Raw genomic sequence first — 20,493 nt, forward strand, 5'->3', positions numbered from 1 at the left:
CCTCCAACAGGACTCTTGCTGCAGTTGAGTGACAGCTAGAGCTGCTCCAATGGAAAGCGGACGACGGGGCCTTGGGGCGGTGCTTAGGCGTGCCGCCGACAGTTAATTAGTTGCGATGGAGACAAGAGTTCGGAAAAGCGAAAACAAGTGGAAAAAAAACGCACGAACCTTTGGGGAGGAGAGGCCGAACTTTTACTCCATTCCTTCTGTTTGTTCGCCTCTCCAGATCGGCAGCAGGTTGCTCAGTAAAAGATGATGTTTCTGTTCTCGGTAGGAGAGCAGCCAGGGCAAAAGGAGGCGACATGATCCAGACAGGCCGACACACTCCCTCGGTCACACACACGTGGACATCTGTACTTTCCCTTCCACACACAGGCATACTGCAAAGGGCAATGGGGCAATACGCCGACGCTGGAACAGTGCAGCGTTCAAACTTAACAGTTCAACTCTTTATTGTCCAGATACTTGCTTCATTCATGTAAAATATTTCAGTACAGTACACAGTACAGTACAGTACAGTATAGAGTACACAGTACAATGCATGTTACATCTCGCGCTCATGTTGCTGGCTCTTCATGAGGCGCTAAGGCTTGCACGCGGCGGTCGTGCCCTTCCAGGCGGCAGGCTCACACAGCCACTGCGCCAGGAAAAAAAGAAAGTATTAAATTATAAACCACTAAGATCAAGTTGTTTTCAAAGCCCAAAACCAGCACCATGTGGGAGCCAGCTGCCAGCATTCCCAGCATGCTCTGCTCCCCAGGTCCAGCAGAGGGCTTCGCCTTGGACAAATACGACTCAGTCGCTGTTGGCTAGAACATAGCAGCTTTAGTCTGGGTGAACTCAGAGGACTTGGGAAACGGAACGGGGAAAGGAAACGATCGGTCCAGTGGGACCTCGCATCTCAGGTGGGCGGTTCTCCTCAGATCAAGGAAGGGGACCCGTCAGCTTCCCCCGTAGGATATGCAAGGGAACCACTCAGCTGACCCTCAGACCAAGTGAGGGTACTAATCGACTTCATCTCAGACGAGAAGACCTAACTTTCAGGGGTTGAAACAGTACCACTTTAAAGAATTGTTTCACGGTGAAAATGTGCAGCAATGACAAGGAAACACTCAAAGCAGCTGTTGCTCGATTCTCCTGTTTCTTATCGTCTTTTTTAATTAACTGCTGAAGTTGGAGCAGCTGTGCATGTGTGGATGGGGGGTATGGGGGGGGGCAAGAGAAGGGGGCAAGGTTCGTCCTGGTCTGCCCCGCAGGCATGTCCCTCTGTCGGTACATTCTCCCAGGCTGGGGGCAGATGTGAGGACAGGGCCTCAGTAGCGGTGGGTCTGGTGGGAGTACTGCGGGGGCTGCTGGGAGGTAGAGGAGTACCCCATGCTGCTCTGGGGCAGTGATGTGCTTGGTCCCGGGTTCTGGTAGGCAGCATGTGGATTGGAGCGCTGCAGAAGACAAGGATACCGTTGAGTTAAAATTTTCCCACCAAAACAGAACATGCTGCTGACAAACCAATTCACCAGCTGCACTGTCACCACATATTCCAGGTCAACTGCAGGCTTGAGCAGTGAGCCAAAGCCAAAGAGCAAGCCCAAGGAATCCTTAATCTTGTCGAGGCTGGCGTATGTGCGTGTGTATCCCTGTGCAGGGAGTGAGTGAGAGACAGAAGGAGACTCACCTGGTAATCTGAGGTCATGATGAGGCCACTTGAGGTAGTGGTTGGAGGAACCACTCGCACCTTCTTCAGAGGCGGGCCTTGGGCGTGGCTATTGTCTGGGTTCCCTGTATGTCCTGCCCCATTAGTGTGGTTGTTTCCCTGCTGCTGGTTTTTCTGATGCAACACAGGAACAGAAAACACAACTCATTTAACTCCAGTAGACATGCAGCAACAGAGACACACTCTCCCTCTTCCTTTCCCTTCTCCTTACTTTATCTGCTTTGTCTTCTGGTTCTTCCTCAGTCAGGAACTCCCGTTTGGGGTAGGGGATCTGGCAACCAGCAAACACACTGTTCCGGGTTGAAAAGAAGAAGCTGTTAATGCTAATTATTTATCCTTGTGAGGAAATTTACTCTGGCGGCCACTGGAATGGCACCTAAAGAATTGTCTTTGGACTGCATGAGGAAACCCAAGCAAACTCGGCACAACGTGCAAACTCCACACAGACGGAAAGGAGCTCGATCTTCTGTTCTCCCGCATCGTCCAGGGGCTGTGAGGCAGCAGCTACCTGCTGCGCCACCACGTGCACCCAGCTGTTGTGGCACTGCCTGTCTCAGGATTGGTTCATGTGGCGTGGGGTTCAGATAGATAGACAGATGTCACTCACTCAGAGGTGGGTAGCGGCTCCTCCAGGAAGTAAGGGTCCTGCATGGCCTGCTCAGACGTGATCCTGCGGATAGGGTCCATGGTAAGCAGCTTCTGCAGCTGGCAGAAAAGGTCTGTTAGTGCCACGTTCACACTCCAAACAGCTTTCTTAGCATAGCACCACATTTAATGTACATCTCCAGGGTGGCACTGTCAGCTCAACAGTACGTTACAACTGACGCTGTATGACAAACAGCTACCAACATTAATAATGATAACATTTCTTTACTGAGAGGGGTCACACAAAAACAGTATGATAAAACCAAAATGTTGTTTAAGACAATACATTTATATGATGCTTTTCTACAAAGCGACATACAAAGTTAAGCTATTTACGTTTATTTAGCAGACACTTTCTCCAAGGCAACTTCCAGTGAACTCATTTATTCATCTATTATCATCAGCTTCATCATCTATCTACCCATTTACACAGCTGAGTAAGTTTTACTGAAGCAATTTTAGGGTAAGTACCTTGCTCAAGGGTACGACAGCTGAAGGTGGGATTTGAACCTGCAACCTTTGGGTTCAAAGGCAGCAGCTCTAACCACTACACCATCATCAATATTTTTCTTGGGCTATTACACATAAAGGCACATTTCCATACTGCCAACAATATTACTATTTGTACATTTGAACAATTAAACTTGGATTTGACATCATGCTGGTGATTGAACAGAAATAATTTACAATAAGAGTTTTGAAATTGAGATCATCATTGCTGTGGTGCATCGACATGTGCTCTTACCAAATGGAATGCTTTGCTATCTGGTTTAACTTTATGTTTTTCCATATATTTCGTGAGGCTGCAATTTGTGTACCTGAAGGATAAAACAGAAAACATAAGGACATGGACGGAGGTGGAACACGGTGCTCTCTGGTCCAGTGACACAGTTCTACCATAGGTTTGATCGTCTGGCCAGACCTCCTCTATGCCCCATGTCAGCTCCTCTCCCACCCCCTTCTGAGTGCCTGGTCCAAACTCAAACTCCTTTACCTCCTTGCCACACGAGCTCAACTCAACATAAGACCTACGTGTTTCTTCTGAAGTCTTTCATCAAGGTGGAGTGCTCAGGCATCTTTTTTATGTCCTCCCAGTCCTTATCTGAGCGAAAAGCAAGAAAGACATGGAGCTGCATCAAATACGAGAGGCAACTGCCAGGGAAGATCAGAGGTGGCGAGTGCTCCATTTCCTGACGTGAACCTACCGGCAGGGAACCCCATGACGTTGAAGATGCGGTCCAGCTGGTCATGGTGGTATGGGTTGCTGGTCTTTATGTCCTCTTGCCGACAGTGGAATATGGGTTCCGAGGTCAACAGCTCTGCAAAGATGCAGCCGATTGCCCAGATGTCTGCAGGAACATAAAGTGAGGAAAAAGCCCGACTATGAAGGTGGAGAGAAGCCCCCAGCACTAACTCCGACATATACAGTATGCCTCAAATTCAACTGCACGCTGCTCATGCAGAGGTCAGCACCCACACACCCACGCACAGCTTCTCCAAGTTTAAAACATGCCAGAGCAGGCAAAGGCTCACCAATGGCTTTGGTGTAGTGTCTGGCTCCCAGCAAGAGTTCTGGGGCTCGGTACCAGAACGTGACCACCACAGGGTCCAGGTCCGCTAAAGGCTTGAGTGGTGAGTTGAAGAGACGGGCAAACCCCATATCCGCTGTGTGGGAAACCAGGAAGTTAAAGCCAGGATGTCTGCACGTTTCAATATCTTTTAAAACAGTATGTATGCTCTGGGCAGTTTCTATCGAAAGCTCAGTGAAGCTAACTGGTCTCTTAAACCAGTACTCTGCATTTTGTACACTTTACGTAACAGACTGCTGGTGGATTTTTTCAAAATGCTGGTCCTTTGTATATGCTGCATATAAAGGTTCAGCTTTATACTTATGGATTCCAGCATGACAGTGGGATGCTGAAGAGAAAAGTACCAATCTTGACTCGGCCCCTTTCTGGACCCTCTCCCATGACCAAAATGTTGGCAGGTTTCTGTGAAAACAGAGAGAGGATGTGTCACGCAGAAGCACATGTACCGTACATAATCTTTGCATCCACAAGGACTGACTTTGGATTTTGCACAACCACTGAGCAGCACTTTGTAGCTCCCCCCAGAGGCTGCTGCAGATTGGGTCGGGAGACAGGGACCTTCTCAAATGCTCTTAGCCAACAATGAACATCTCTGCAATGCAGTCTTGAGCACAGCGGAAAAAGCAGCAGGACCAGGTCGATCCCAACCGTACATCTGAGGTCCACATTTGCCCTCCCCAAACAAACATCCCGCAATGCAAAGAATAAAGTAAGAACTGGAACACTGCAGAACTCAGAAACTTCCTCAGCTATGTAAAACACAGTCTTAATAGCACAAGAGAACTAATTTAGTGTTTTCCTCTTCAGCACATCCCCAATGTGTGTGTCTGATTTGTTAGAGATTGAGTTTACAGTGTGTAACAGCCACAAAAGAGATGAACGAGCGCAGACAGCCAGCCATACACTATTAGAGAGTAACTAGTGATGTTATGATAACCAGTGTGAACTAATGAAGTAAGTGGGTCCACTTTCATGGGACTTTGTGACATTTCAGAATAAGCAGCTGTCAGTTTTGGGGCTCGGGAACACATAAAAAATATTACCACTGGAATTAATGCTCATTATGTCCAGTAATTATGAATGGTAACTATAGTTGGGAACCACACATACACAATCGGCAGAACATCAAAGTCATTAGTGGAGCTGCCAATCTTCCATTATATGTCTAATGGTGAGACACACACAAACATACTGCATTCTCCCCAAGTCTTTGTCGAAACCCCAGTCCTCACCAGGTCTCTATGGAGCACCCAGTTGGCATGCAGGTAATGGATGCCATCCAAGATCTGGTAGAGCAGGGACTTCACCATGCCACGTGGCAGCTGCAAGGGTTTCTTGTTGGCCTTGGAGGCTCTGTGGAACTTTATTATGTGCTACAAATAGAAGTCTTAGGGTCACATACACAACCATAGAGTGAGTGACAAAGTAAGCCAGCCCCTGACTCTGCCCACCAGACAGTAACTCTTTTTCAAAGTCTGCGTGTTAGTAGGTCTGTTGGAGAGTCTGTTCTCACCCAGAGGTCGTGCTCAGCGTAATCAAAGAGTAGCCAGACCTTGCGGTCAGCATGTGACAGAAACACCTTCTGCAAGGAGATGACGTTTGGGTGTTTGAGTTCACGTAGCAGCTGAAACATACAACAATGTTAAGCTGAATAAATGTTCAGATGGCAAAAAGAAGTAAATGACCAGTATACAACAGCCACATGACATTCAGCATTAAATTACAGGAAGAAAACATTAATATGGCAGTTGGCTAAAAAAATAAAACCTGAACATGACTGTGATCAGTCAAAGCGGTCAAAGGATGAGAAATGGACTCTCCCTCCCCAGGTCCAACTGTGAAGAAGACATGACAGGCCTACTACTGTAGATTTCAACTGAAGGGCCAGAGACTTTTAAAAAAAATAACTATTAATGTGTACTTTATTCACACATTTAGTTTAATAATGAAAATACTAATTTTTTTTAAATTATTGGAATTTTCATAGTGTATTCAAAATCATGATCATCAGTACAGATGATCCCACCCAGTCCTGCTTCACCAGAGAACCAAATCAACATTTGCCGGGTATATGATTCTACTGACACAAGACTAACACCAACCAGCTAATGCTTCCCTACCACGTAAGCATCCTAGCACCATACGTCACTAAGCGTGATGCAGGACTTATGCTGACATTTACATGTCCATTTATTAATTTATCTGACACTTTTCTTCAAAGTAAAGTGCACTTTACCAACATATGAAGAGATACAGCTGCAGACACATTTACATTTATTTGATGCTTTTCTCCAAAGTCACTTACCACGATACACTATTTAACAATTATTTACCCAATTACACAGCTGAGGAATTTTAGTGGCGCTATTTAGGGTAAGTACTTTGCTCAAGGGTACTACAGAGATTCAAACCAGCAGCCTTTGGGCCCAAAGGCAGGAGCTCTAACCACTACGCTACCAGCTGTTCTGACACATGATTTTTCAAGCTAGTCACTTAGGATTTGCTGGCCAGCACACAGTAGACGGGTCGCTCCATGTAGAACTGGAGTCGACCCCTCCTGCTTCATGAGAAACGAACCACCTTTCAGTTCCAATTTTGTTTGTGTGCAGGGGACCAACAGTAATGTGTACAACATGAAAACCTATTGCACTGGACTCACACACACTAAAAGACAAACTAAGAGAACCACTGTAATGGCAAAAACCTTCTCATGCAGCACAACAAGCAAACTCACTTGAACACAGTGAACAAACACTAACACACTTACGGCTATCTCCCTGCAGGCGGACATGGAGATGCCTGTTCCCTCAATCTGTTTCAGAGCATAGTCTTTATCGTCCTTCCTGCATCACAGAGAGAGAGAAACATTAAACACACAGACAAAGAAAGCAAAACACAAACATAAGTACTCATATCCCATGTACAAAGATAAAGAAAATGTGTAAAATTTATTTACATGCAAATAATCGGCTGTACGAAAGTATGCGAACATCTAGCGACATCTTCGAAACTATGCATCACATCTGGTTTTTGTTTTTCTAAAACAAAGGGCCGAATTCCCCAAATTGCGTAAACAAATTGACATAATGTAAGAAAACTGTTAAATCAGAGTGGATGTGGAAAAAATAAATGGATCCCAACTAAAGAGCACATTAGCCCATCAAAAAGCATCATGCCAGCCCTTCCTCAAGGACAACTAAGTGCCACACTTATAATACTACTGCAAAAGTGTTCGCTATTAATCTGTCTGCAGCAAGACATTTTTAAGACCATAGTAAAACAAATTACAAGTGTACATGTTATTAAAATATCAGAGGGAAAAAAATTATATAGCGCCTTTAAAAGATGGCACAGCATGTAGCACTGCTGTTTCACAGCCCCTGGGTGGTGCGAGAGGACATGGGTTCGATCCCCGCTCAGTCTGTGTGGAGTTTGCCTGTTCTCCCCGTGTCTGTGTGGGTTTCTTCCGGGTGCTCCGGTTTCCTCCCACAGTCCAAAGAGCTGTTGTTCAGGTTCACCCATAGCGTGTGAGTTCCACTGATGTATGGATGAGTGACCCAGTGTAAGTAGTGTATCTAGCAGTGTAAGTCACCGCAGTGAATTAAGGTGTGTGGGCTGATACAGAGTTCATTGGAAGTCGCTTTGGAGAAAAGCGCCTACGAAATAAATAAATGGGAAAAAATGCTTCCCAAAGTAAATAAGAGTGAAAAGAAAGATATATAGGATTCAATAATAAAACAAAAATTAATTTACATTAACATCTGTTACATTTAAAATGTTTTTCGCTAAAGCAACATACAATGAGCAGTATGTCATACTTAGCCAACACCTCTTCACCCGAGGTCATTTACAGAGATACGTACACTACAGCAAATCGCTCATGTACACACCAGTGAAACACCCCATCTCTCTCACACATACTATGAGGATCAATGATTTACAGAGGAAAAAGAAGCACTTAAATGCGGTATTTGAAGGTAGCGATGAAAATGTCAGTTTTTGGCCTGGATTTAAAAGTCTAGCCTGTGGTGCGATTTAGGGAATTCCAGAGCTTGGGGGCACAGCAGGAGAGAACATGTCTCCTCAAAGAGGACAGAATCGGAAGATCACCAAGGTGAGGAAAAGGCTTAAAGTCATGTAATGCTTCATTGGTAAGCATGAACATTTTGAATTTTGAGACCTTCTATGATAGTAGCGCGGGGATTCAAACACGGGTATGCTGCGGTCTCATGCACGTGATTCGGTCCGGATTCTAGCTGCTGGATCGAGAACATAGTGGACCTTGTTTAATGTGGATTTCAAGGCTCCAGTGAGGAGATCCTTGTAGTGGTCAAGTCAAAAGAAGAGAAACGTGTTAACCAGGACAGCAACTGAAGGTAACATAGGACACGGTCTGACAATGTTTCTCAGGTGGAAACAAACTAGGCTTTAACAATATTCTTCAGATGTGGATCAGAACTGAGTTCAGGGTCCGACAATACTCCTGGGTTTATTAGTACAATCTCAAATTGAGGTACGTGCAATCTCTGTACATCTACAGAGCATTTACTTTGTCTAAGCGATAAGGGCTGCCAAGAAGCAAGATCTCATTGTTGTCACCCTCAAAAGGAAAAACAACAGAGATGCAGTTGGAGAGTGCAGGGAGAGCTAATTCAAATAATTATGGGTGTAAATTTGAGGACAACCAGCCTAGACAATTCAAGCAACGTGATTTTCGGATCTGACCAAACGGGAACACATATATAACATAAAATGCAAAACCTGTGGGGGAGCCTTAAAGAACATGTCATATGCCTGACTTCATTAGTGAAATGAAGCGAGAGAAATACTGAAGTGGCAACATTAGATATCCAAGAACAGTTTCAAAATAAGATGGTAAAGTGTCATGCTTAGCAGTTTCCAGGTCCAGGACAACTAGAGTGACACTTGTCACTGGAACCCTTCACTAGGGATGTACACATCTAAATGTGAATCTGAAGGACCTGCTTCTACATCAGTAATTAGGTTACATTTCACTTTTAGGGCATAAAAATGTGTGTGAAAATGAGGACCACGTGCAACTTCAACTCCCCAATTTCCCCCGGGAGGAGGCAACATCTGTCACTGTAAAAGATACTGACCCAGCCTGCGACTCCCCTGTAGATAATGACCCCACCCCCGGTGTGTGCAAGTGAGACCAAGTGATTTCCCTGCGTGTTACACGATAGGCAGAGGACAGGGTCAAGGGCTCATTAAATTTTCCAAATGGGTTCAGCTGCACAAACAACATAAGCCAGTTCTACACACGAACACCGAGGGGTACGGGCCCTCTCTGCTGATACGCAGGCGCGCGCGCGCTCAATGATGAACATGGTGTCCACCTGCGATGTCAAAGTGACTCTGAAGATCCTTTCATTGCTTTTAATGTGACACGTAACCTCATTATCAGAGCAGCACGGAGCCCTTATGAGATTGGGGTGAGTGGGATGGAAGGAGAAACTCAAGAGAAGACACTTGTACTGCTGAGTTTCCTCCTCCTCCTCCTCCTCCTCCAGAAGGCAGTGACAGCAGTGCCAAGGACAGAGAGGGAGTGACAGGGGACCGTGAGGCAGCAGGTTCGAGAGACAAAGGGAGAAGTTGGACAAACAGAAGCACTGCACATTTTTCCACATTCAGACCCCTCCGGATCCTCTGCTCTTCCCAGCAGTGTCACCACTAGCTGGGGGGGGCATACACGTCATTGAGTTTACCGTGTGAAAAACAGTTATTTCATTAATGAGCCGAGGACAGGGAGGGAGTGGACGTTAGCGCTCCATTGATTCTGCAAACACACACACACACACACACACACTCACTCAGTCAGTCAGTCAGCCCCTGTGTCGGTGATGGGCTCCTTTCCCCGCAACACGAATGATCGAATCCGTGCAGTTCAGCCTTGGATCTCACTGCTGCACCGTGTGTGTGTGTCACCATTTTGTCTCGATCGCGTAACAGCCCCGCCGCGCAAACACACCGCGGCTTCTTCTTGCGCGAACGCACGCACGCGACGCGCCTCGCGCCGCCAGCAACGACGCTGGGCCTCCCGAGACGGGCGAGCATCGACTCGGTCGGTTCTACGGAGGATCTACGAGCTGACACACACGTACTTTGGAGGGCGCGTGACACACACACACACACACACACACACACACACACACACACAATGTCAGCGTTTTGGCCCCTGCTGCTTCTTTTCGCGAGCCGAGCGCGACGACGAGCCGGAGAGGCGGGCCTAGCCGCGCGCGCGCACTCACTCACTCACTCAGCACTGCACTCACCCGTCTTTCCTTTTCGCTTTATACACATGACCGTACGTCCCTCGGCCAACTTTACAGCCCTCGTACTCGAACAAGTCCTCGACGCGCTCTCTCTCACCGGTGAGCTTCACTTTGAAATCATAGTCCATCTTTCCTCTCGTTTCGACTCGAGCGCCGCGGCTGTTCCCGTTTGGTTTGTTCGTGCCTGACGACGTGACGAGCGCGGCTGGGCTTCACTTGGGTTGAGAGGCACTGGCTGGTAGCTACACTACAGCCCGCTTCTCGGGGGACTCACTGACTGACTGACTCTGACTGACTCTGGCTGCCTGCTGCCTGCCTGCCTGCCTTCCCGGCCCTCCTTCCTCCCTTCCTTCCCTCCCGCCGCCGGTCTCTCTCTCCCTCGCGTCCCTCTCAGCCAAGAAAAAAGTCCTCATGAACCGGCGGAGATCCACACGGGGGCCGGAGGTGCGCGCGCCCTTCGTCCCAGCCAGGCGGAGGCCGCGTGCGCTCGGCTGTATTTCGCGTCTCTTCCCAGGGATCCTGCTGCAACTGCGCCCCTCCGCCGGACCGGTATCTCACTCGAGAGAGTTGTGCGTCCGCACACGGCAGTGTCGCAAAGTGTCGCAAACGCGTCGGGGGAAGAGAAAAGAGCCGGAGGCGGCTGCTGTCGCGGAACGGCAGCGCACCACGTGGATCTTAACTCTTGGCGAGAAGTGACGGTGTGCTGTGTCTCGTCCCCTCCCCTCCCGTTCCTCGCCAGAAAATGTTATATCATGTCCTGTGACTGAGACGAAAGAATTTCTCAAGTCCTCTCGTCTGCAGAACGGCAGCACGACGCTGGACATTTAGTGCTCTTCGAAACCCACATTCAACTGCCCGTGAAAAAGTTTGCCTTCTTCTGCGGGGCAGTGCCGTAATAATTCCCGTGATGTGGTCGGACGGCCCAGTTAATTGTAGATCCTCTTGATTCGCGCATGAACACATAAAGTGCAGCCCGAGAATGTCAGCACCATGGACAGTGCAAGTAGTCCTGTTGTTGTGGAGGTGGACAGAAGAACTACTGACTGATAGTTAAGGTCTCAAAAAAAGACAGGAATCATATAAATCAATGGATTTTAACACAGTTTGTCCGTAATGATTCACAGACTGTATAAACAATATATTACGGTTTTATGAGATTTCATATGGCTGCACAAGATGTGTCACTTTAAAGGACCTGAAGAGTACAGCAGGGTCACCTTGATTTTTATTGTGTTACTTTCAGTGACGACATGTTTCCTGCTGGCAGCCCCTGAAACCTGCCAGGGGGACTTGGCATTCATGTACGGCATGTCCAAAGACAGAGCTTCACTAATTATGTTACAGGGGGAGCCTATAATAGAATGCACTCCAGCATCTTTGGAATTCTTCTTTAATTCTTCTCTGTTTAAAGGAGTTCGAAGATGAACACCTTTTTACATTAATGTGTTTGAGCACCTTTATTGACAAATCATGTGCATTTGATGTTTTGATTTAAAACAAAATTATATTGCAAATGGAAAAAGATGTTAATGACAATTGATTGTTTGCTATAATAATGTATCTATTAGCAAGTGCTTTATACCGTTTGAACTGTTTAATTGAGGATTCTTTTCAGAATTGCTTTTCCTGTATGTTCTTTATTCACAGAGGCAGAAATATCTTTCCAGTGCTAATGTTAGTTAGCGCAAAGCACTTACAAGGCTGCAAGATATCAACCAAATAATGACAATCCAGCATGAAATATTGTGCCTAGTTAAAACTGACATCTCTGCATATGTCTGAAAATCATTTACAATCAGGGTTGTTCGTAATGACGTCAAGCAGCGTCAGGACACAATAACGTGTTCATATTCCTAAGCACAGTGTTTACACGCCTGTTGTGAGAACGGATAGTAACGTGCCTCCTCCCCTTCTAACATTAGAACGCAAACGTAAATTATGGTTCTTGGTAACAGTTAGTTATGTTAGTAGTTCATCATGTGCGCAGTACTCTCGTCTCGGGCCTCGTGTTTGCGGCTTGTCAGCAGTCAGCAGTGCGCGTGCGGCTCCACGGGAACTACGTAGGTCCTCCTGGTTGCAGGTCGGACAGTATAGAATGCAGCACCGATGGTCCCATCTTAGCTACATTGTACCGAGAGAGCAGAGAAGATAGCGGACCCATCCATATTACAGCTGCCGAATCAGGTACTGGGATGTAGTGCATTCGCGCGGATGTCGGGCGTCACATTTGAACACAAGGCACACAGCGCTCTTGTGCTCAATTAATCAATGTCACGTTGCGCAGCGTGTCTGTCACGTCCAAAAGCGTTTACTCGCCAGCGCTAGCCAGCACTAGTCTGAATAGAAATTAGTTGCGCATTACACTACAGGCGACAACCGAATGCTGCCGAAGGGTAAACGGTGACTGACTGGTGGTGGGAACGGTTTTTGGGTACGCTCTCGCGTTCCTCTCGCCTTGGTTCAATTAAGCGCGCTGTGCTTCTTTATTGTCTTCCAGAGAGCTGACTAACATGGGGCCCGACTTTCTCTTTGTCACGCCCCGCCCCCCGGCCTTCTTGTTTGGACGCGCCGGGTGCCAGTCAGCATTTCTCGCCCAGTGATTGGTCGCCTGGGGAATAGCGTCACTTCTGTTGCTTTGCTTTTCTGCGTTCCTCACAATGGCCTACAACATAGACTGTCAGTGTGCCACGGATTGGGAAATTAAACAGACGTTATTATGGCCGTGGAGCACTTCCACTTCACGTCTCGCCAGACCATGGCCTGTCGACGCTTGCCGCCTTTGTTCGCCAGCACGCTGCCGCACACTGCAGCCGACTTTAGTTTAATCCGGTCGGGCAACCTGTTCCGAACACTCAGTCAGTGTCAGTGTTCGCCACCACTAGACTACTAGTCAGTGTGTCTACACCACTGACACGCAGGAGGCATTTTTATGATTTATGTCATCATTTCGGCTCCTTCAGTCTTTTGCATCATGTCGTCTCGCGGCGACCATCGCATCGGCACGCGTTGGAGCTGTCGGGTGATGATCGCGCCGTCGTGTCGCTAACGATCGTGCGGATCTCTTGTTTAGTACCGGCCGGGCCGTTTCGTTTGTTTCAGTGGTGCGTTGGAGCCTCTCGCTTAGTCGCTACTACACACACCTGTCTGTAAAACCACACGTTGCGCTTCACGTGACGGCAGAAATCGTGTTCTAACATCATTTATTTAAAAAAAAAAAAAAGGGAAAACAAAAGGGTCCTAGAGCAGGCAGCGTGGCCTCTCTCTCACAAGGGGAGAAGTCGCGAGCTCAGCATCTGTGACTGTGTGCAGGAAGCTGCTGGACGGCCGGCGTGTGAATCCTGGACCGGTCGGCCTCCGCCAGGGTGTGTGATCGCGCTCGGCCCGTGCGGGTGACTGACGTCTGTGCCGTGTGTGTGACTCGAGCGGCGGCAGGATGGACCCGCCTAGCCCAGCGGCACCCGGCAGCCGGGACGAGCGGAGGCTGCAGCAGGAGCGGCTGCGCAGGGAGGAGGCCTACTACCACTTCATTAACAGCCTGAGCGACGAGGAGTACCGGCTCATGCGGGACAGCAACTTGTTGGGCACGCCAGGTAAGAGCGACCCCTCCCTAGGTGCTCGACGTTCTCGGTCCACATGAGTAGTGACGGACCGTCCTCTGTTACAGGCAACTCCTTTCTTTGATCCAGGAGAACCACATCTCCTCCATCTCTATTCCAGGTGAACAGTAACTCCTCTCTGCTTTTGTTCCACGTGAACAGTGACCTTCCCAGTTGTTCTAGGTGAACAGTGACTGCTTCCCAGTTTTATTATTCCAGGCGAATGGTACCCCCTCCCCTTCCTTTTCAGGTGATCAGCAGCCTTCCGCTTTTGTTCCATCTGAACGATAACCTTGCCTCCCTTGTTCAGGATTAGGAGTAACTCTCCGTTTTGCATTTATGTAGCTGAAGATTCTATGGCAAAGAGCTCTGAGTTAAGCTACTCACGATGATTTACCCATTTGTACAGCTGGGTAGTTTCTACTAGAACAATTTAAGGTAAATATCTTCCTCAAGGGGTCTGCAGCAGAAGTTAGGATTTAAACCTTGACCGTACAAGCCGAAGGCAACAGATCTTACTACTGTGCTACCTGCTGCCCTTTTGTTGAAGGTGAAGAGTAATTCCCCTTCTTTGTCCCAAGTAAACTGTAAAATCTTCTTGCTTAGTTCCAGGTTAACAGTAACTTCTCCACTAGTTTGTTGCAGGTAATCATTAACAGATCCCTGTCTTAGTTCCAGGCGAGCAGGAATCCCACCAGGTGAAAAATAACACACACACACACACACACACACACACACACACACACACACACATTTTCAGAACCGCTTGTCCCATACGGGGTCACGGGGAACCGGAGCCTACCCGGTAACACAGGGCGTAAGGCCGGAGGGGGAGGGAACACACCCAGGACGGGACGCCAGTCCGTCGCAAGGCACCCCAAGCAGGACTCGAACCCCAGACCCACCGGAAAGTAGGACCGTGGTCCAACCCACTGCGCCACCGCACCCACTTGTGAAAAATAACTGTTCCCAAAATTTGTTGCAGGTGATCAGTAACTTCTGTCTTTGTATTCTAGGTGAGGTGACAGCAGAGGAGCTTAGACAGCGTCTAGACGGAGCGAAAGAGCGTCTTTCTGTTCAGCCACGCTCACAGAGCAATGAAACTGGGGAGGAGGATGGAAGAAATGGTGAGCACTCGGGACCTTAGTGAGAGAACACACTGGGCACAGACCATTTGGACAAGCTCAAAGCTTTGGCCACTGTGTGTTTTACTTTTGGACAGGAAGCTACAGGCCTTGGGTTCGTTGTGTTTGAGCATTAGAATGTGAGCTGAAGGGTTTGGGTTCGTTGTGTTTGGGGTTCATGCCGGTAGATAAATGCCTTGGGTTCTGTGTGTTGCAGGGACTGTGGGGCCAGTGGGTGAGGCCTCTAATGGAGACTCACTGCTCGAGTGGCTGAACACGTTTCGGCGCACAGGCAATGCCACCCGCAGTGGACAGAGTGGCAACCAGACCTGGCGTGCTGTCAGTCGCACAAACCCCAACAGTGGGGAGTTCCGCTTCAGTCTGGAGATCAACATAAACCATGAACAGCCAGAGTCTAGCGAATCTCTCGATCCCCCACAGCTGCTGTCAAACTCTGCCCGCCCCAGTCACTACTCCTCTACCCGGCATGCCTCCAATCCCTTGGCACGCCCAGTTCAAGGGAGGAGGATGCAGGCAAGACGTAACCGGAGCAGCCCTGTTTCTGCACTTGGCCATCAGCAGACCGTGCCTGACCATAGCGGACCGCTAGAGCAAGGAACACTGCGTGCTGTCCATCTTTTGCCCTCTGTGAACCCGCAAAGACAGAGGAGCCCTGAGGAGTGGGTTCCCGCTCAGCCGAATTCCCAGAATACCGGTGAGGAGCTGGAAGCTGCAGTTGAACCGAACTGTCCTCGTGTATCATCCATGCCCCAGGAGACTCTGCCCATCTGTGAGCCACGTAGCAGCAGGACTCGAACCCGAGGGCGTGGTCGCAGAGTCAGGGTAGTTAGTCTGAGTGGAGGGCACCGCAGGGCCTCCCAGCGTAGCCGGTCACCGCTGGACCGTGGCCCTGCCCCCAGCACCAGCCACGCTGACCTGTCAGCACCTGATGTCTCCATGGCAGCAGAGCAGGCCACGGCTGAGATGGTCCCACAAACCCCTGCTCTCCCGGTAGAGCCCGTCGCTGAGGAGTTGGATTCCCAGGCCTCAGGCACCGGGGGAAGTGTGCGGCGCCACCCAACCATTATGCTGGACCTGCAAGTACGGCGGATTCGACCGGGAGAGAACCGTGACCGGGACAGCATCGCCAGCCGCACCCGCTCGCGAGTCCGCATGGCCGAGAACACGGTTACTTTCGAGAGTGACAGCGGAGGCTTCCGACGCACGATCTCCCGCTCTGAGCGGGCTGGGGTGCGCACCTACGTGAGCACCATCCGCATTCCACTGCGACGCATCTCGGAGACTGGCCTGGGTGAGCCCAGCTCCACGGCACTGCGCTCCATCCTTCGGCAGATTATGACTGGTTTCGGGGAGCTCAGCTCCCTAATGGAGACAGAGGCTGATGCTGAGGAGAGCGCCCCCTCCACGCAGGCCTTCCGTGTCCATGGCAACGAAGGGACCGAATCCCAGGAATCGGCAACCAGGCAAGGTGTGGATGGCGAGGGGTCTGGCAGGTTGGAGGAAGATCACGCACGAACAGGTGGGACACAAGGCGATGGACGGCCTACCAGCAGGGACACAAACAACTTGGTTGAGAATGGCACGCTGCCCATCCTGCGCTTGGCGCACTTCTTTCTCCTGAATGATGATGAGGATGAGGAGCACCCGCGGGGCTTGACCAAAGAGCAGATTGACAATCTGTCCACCCGCACGTATGGCCAGACCAGCCTTGAGGGTGAGCTGGGGCGTGCCTGCAGCGTCTGCATCAGTGAGTACGCCCAGGGCAACAAGCTGCGTCGCCTGCCCTGCGCACATGAGTTCCACATCCACTGCATTGATCGCTGGCTCTCGGAGAACAGCACCTGCCCCATCTGCAGGCAACCGGTTCTCTCTGTTCACCAGGCCTGACCATGCCCACTGGGCCCAGTCCCACACTTTAGACCAGATCCCACTCACGTGGGCCCTTCTCACTGTAAATAGAGCTTAAATGTTTCTTTCATTGATATTCATCGCGTTGAGCTAACAGTAGAACCAAATTTGAAAGCTGAGAACACAGAGAGGTAAACAAACTTTATTTTTTTAGACTTTTCAGTTTCCTGTGTCAGCACTTCCTTCTAAGGTTTTGACGTCTGAAATGGCTTCTCGTTCTTATAGCATTGCTTGAGACGTTCTGATGAGCAAAGGGGACAAATTCGTAAGCATCGACCTTGAGAGCAGAGGCTTCTTCCTATATATGAACAGTAAGGAATTGTCATCCCCTGCCTGATTGTATTAAGCGACCGATAGACTCAGAAATTTGTTCATTTACATGTAAATATGTATCACTGCCTAGATCTGGGGCATTAAAGAAAACATCAATTGGGTATAGCAGTCAGCACCTTCTGTTGACACTTTGCATTTTAAAGCTCTATTTTAATGTGTGTGATTTTTCTCTGGATTGAAGCCAGAGGGCTCAGCATCTGCCCCAAATTTTAGCTGAAATGGAAGGAAGAGCAGATTGAAGGCTGGTGACTGCTCCGCACGCGTTTGGGACCATGATCGCCCTGCTCGTGTGCTTCCACATGGTGCCAGCTGACTATAACAAAAAGCTTCTTTACTTTTATTGAGCTGCTGGACTATCTTTGTTCATGCTGACTGTTCTGCTGAGCCCTGGCCTCCACATGAGATAAACTGCATAGGAACCCAGTTGCTTTGTCTTTGTTTCAGGCCTCAGGTATCATTGTAATGCCAGTGTGTATGATTCTTTAACGAAATGAAGTGTGCATCTGTGTAAATAATCCACTGAATGACGGGCAACTGACATGTAGTCCAAGCAAGCCTGCATTTGCAGCTGAACCTAAATTCACGTTTCGCTCTGGCATGGCACAGGTCCATGGCCTCTATGCATTTCTGCAAGAGATGGAGCAGGCTGTTAGTGGTAAACAAACTGCTTTCTGGGCAAAGACAACCTGCTAGATACCTGCTGCAGCCTGCAAGACCTCTCTTCTCTGAAGCTCACCCCAAAACTGAACACATTCGGTTCTGCATATTTTGTCTGGCGTATGTGGGATCCCGGGTGTCTCTACTGCACCTACTGGTTATTAGTGTATTTTAGTTGCTTCAAGAGTGTTCTAGGTAACAGTGCTAAAGATGACTGAGTGCACTTTTCCTTTCCACTTGTATTTGTGGTTGAATGCACTACATGCACAATCACATGGTTGGTTCCCTTCTCCCAGCTCAGCACTTGAAAGGTCACTGGCAGTGGCACAGTGTCACCAAAAGGGGCAGCAGCACAGCCCCAAAAATAGTTCAGTGAGCCTTTTCTTGCATTTATTTTTGTCTTTGTTGCTCTCAACAGTGACCTTGAAGATGGAGAATAAAGTATGTAATGTTGGGCCTTGTGTAAATTCACTTGTATGTACTGACGTTAACTCTGAAGCCGGGTGCTGTGAACGGTGTCCTCAAGGCTCCGCTAGAAGAAGGTGGTAGACCATGTCAGCGCTCACCTGTGGCTGAAGACAACGTCGGGTTGAACTGACAGCTGCTGGCATTTTATGGATGTGGGTACACATTCTCTTCCTGTTTAACTATATAAATATGGTGTTTTCTTTTCCCTTCAGTGGTGGAAGGAAATACAAACTTTGTCTTGCCTGGAGTCCTTGTGTGTTGTTTACTTGACTCTCCAAACCATCTCTATGTGCACCCTTTATCTCAGTCCCCCAGTGTGTGTGTGTGCGTGCGTGCGTGCGTGCGTGCGTGTGTGTGCGCGCACGTCATCTTTACTATACATTACATTTTTTGTTTAACTTGTCCAGTGTCTGTGTGTGCCCCTTGTGTGACGAGTGTGGGGTTCGAGCCCTGCTTGGCGTACCTTGAGACGGACTGGCGTCCTTTCCTGGGTGTGTCCCCTCCCCCTTTTGCCTTGTTCCCTGTGTTGCTGGGTTAGGCTCTGGCTCGGCTCGCCGTGACCCCGCTCATGGCTAGCGATTGTTGACGATGGATGGAGTGTGTGTGTGTGTGTCTCTGTGTCTCTGCCCTACTGTCAGAATGCTGGTCAATCTCCAGATATCGGTCTACAACAAGTGTGTGGGGGCCTTTTGTATTTGGAAAGAGATGAAATGCCTGTCGTAGCTAAAGGGCTGAATCCTGGACATGGGTCACTACACCTTTCATGACACAAGCAGCACATCTGGTCGGGTAATAAGGTTAGTCTTTCTCTTGGGGTGCGGAGATTACACACATTGCTTGGTAAGGTTCTCCTCCTCTGCTCCTGGAGCCCAAACATCTCCAGACCCAGACCGACCAGGCTTTGGGCCGCTTGGCGGGATCCCCCACGTGGAGCCCCAGTCAGCTCTTCCGAGGGAACAAGGCTGCGGCTTCCCGTTATTTCGCTGCTGTCCCGGTCATTGTGGCTCCAACACCGCAGCCTGCGCTCTATTGTATGGAAATGAATGGAAATGAACGGAATTAAAGCGCGTCCAACCCCCCCCCCCCCCCCCATGTGTACAAATTCGGATGTCGTCAGTATGTCCGTGTTAGAGTAACGTCATTACGCCATTAGAGCGCAGGGTACAGATGAGATGTATGTCTCCGTACACGTGACTGGATTTCCACACTATGATTGACAAATAAAAGAGGCTGAGCTGAAAAACCCACGAAAGGTGTGCGCTTCCTTCGCCTCGGTACTTCTGTGATGCGCGCGTCGCCATCTTGTGGGCTTTAGTTACGAGCTCGTCGGCTTCTTTCATCCTTGGGTAAAGCACCAAGTGTACCATGGTGTGGGGGCGCGGGACACAGCAGCGCGGGGAAAGCACGTACGAGGCCTGAGGGCTGAGGACTCCCCGTCCCCACGCGAGCGAGCGCGCGAGCTGCGGGACCGGCGCGGAGTCACGGAGACAGATGAGGTCACCAATGATCCCCTCGCGACAGGATTCCTGCGGCTAATTCTGCGACGGATTGGCCGGGAGCGGAGCGCGCGGCGGCGCGAGCCGTGCTCTGCGAGGATGAGCCGCTGCTGGGCGCCCGCTGCCCGCTCTCCCCCGCGCGCGCCCGCCTCATAGGAGCATGCCATCTTGTCCGCGCTCCCGTCCCGCTGCAGCCCGACCGCGACGCGCTCAAGATGTATTTCAACCGGCGATCGAAAAAGGTCCACACGGAGGGAGGTAAGCCGATGGATGGAAACCCGGGAGGAGGAGGAGGAGGAGGAGGAGGGGGGGTGGTTGACCGGAATGCTTATTCATCGTTAATCGTGGGGGGGGGGGGTCAATTCTTAATGATTATTTTCACAAGTGTGGCATCGTGTGGCGGGACCACTGGGTATCGCGCGCAGGTTCACCATGGCGCATCGCAAAGCTGAGGCGATTGATTTTCCGCACAGCAGCAGCGGCTGCAGTTCGATTCGAAGGTTTTACCTTCAGCTAAATGCGTTTCACGGCCACTTTGACGCCGGGCAGCGCGACGGCTGTGATTAAGCAGCAACGTCCTTAAGTTTCCCGCATGACATGTGTGTCTCCTGCCAGCTGCAGCGTCTTTCCTCGACGTGTCCCGGCCGGG

At 49.6% G+C, this 20,493-nt stretch overlaps 2 protein-coding genes across 3 annotated transcripts; one reads left to right on the top strand and one right to left on the bottom strand.

Moving 5' to 3' along the window:
- Nucleotides 1-449: 449 nt before the first annotated feature.
- cdk8 (cyclin dependent kinase 8) lies at nt 450-10,862 on the bottom strand. Of its 2 annotated transcripts, none has more exons than XM_018761183.1 (13): nt 10,242-10,862; nt 6,713-6,788; nt 5,459-5,569; nt 5,178-5,318; nt 4,290-4,347; nt 3,890-4,021; nt 3,562-3,705; nt 3,389-3,458; nt 3,102-3,174; nt 2,319-2,416; nt 1,923-2,001; nt 1,673-1,825; nt 450-1,439 (listed from the first exon to the last, which is right to left on the bottom strand). In XM_018761183.1, exons 1-13 carry the CDS (start codon nt 10,367-10,369, stop codon nt 1,314-1,316), a joined length of 1,389 nt encoding a protein of 462 aa, XP_018616699.1. In that variant the 5' UTR covers nt 10,370-10,862; the 3' UTR covers nt 450-1,313. The 2 variants fall into 2 exon arrangements, with proteins under 2 accessions (XP_018616699.1, XP_018616700.1); XM_018761184.1 differs by having other exon boundaries at nt 10,339-10,848.
- Nucleotides 10,863-12,231: 1,369 nt separating this feature from the next.
- Nucleotides 12,232-18,681, top strand: rnf6 (ring finger protein (C3H2C3 type) 6). The gene is made up of 4 exons (XM_018760924.2): nt 12,232-12,425; nt 13,551-13,831; nt 14,854-14,964; nt 15,179-18,681. The coding sequence occupies exons 2-4, from the start codon at nt 13,675-13,677 to the stop codon at nt 16,867-16,869; spliced, it is 1,959 nt and encodes a 652-aa protein (XP_018616440.2). The 5' UTR covers nt 12,232-12,425; nt 13,551-13,674; the 3' UTR covers nt 16,870-18,681.
- The last annotated feature ends 1,812 nt before the right edge of the window (nt 18,682-20,493 follow it).

This window comes from Scleropages formosus, chromosome 24, assembly GCF_900964775.1.
Source record: "Scleropages formosus chromosome 24, fSclFor1.1, whole genome shotgun sequence".
Taxonomy (NCBI): Eukaryota; Metazoa; Chordata; class Actinopteri; order Osteoglossiformes; family Osteoglossidae; genus Scleropages; species Scleropages formosus.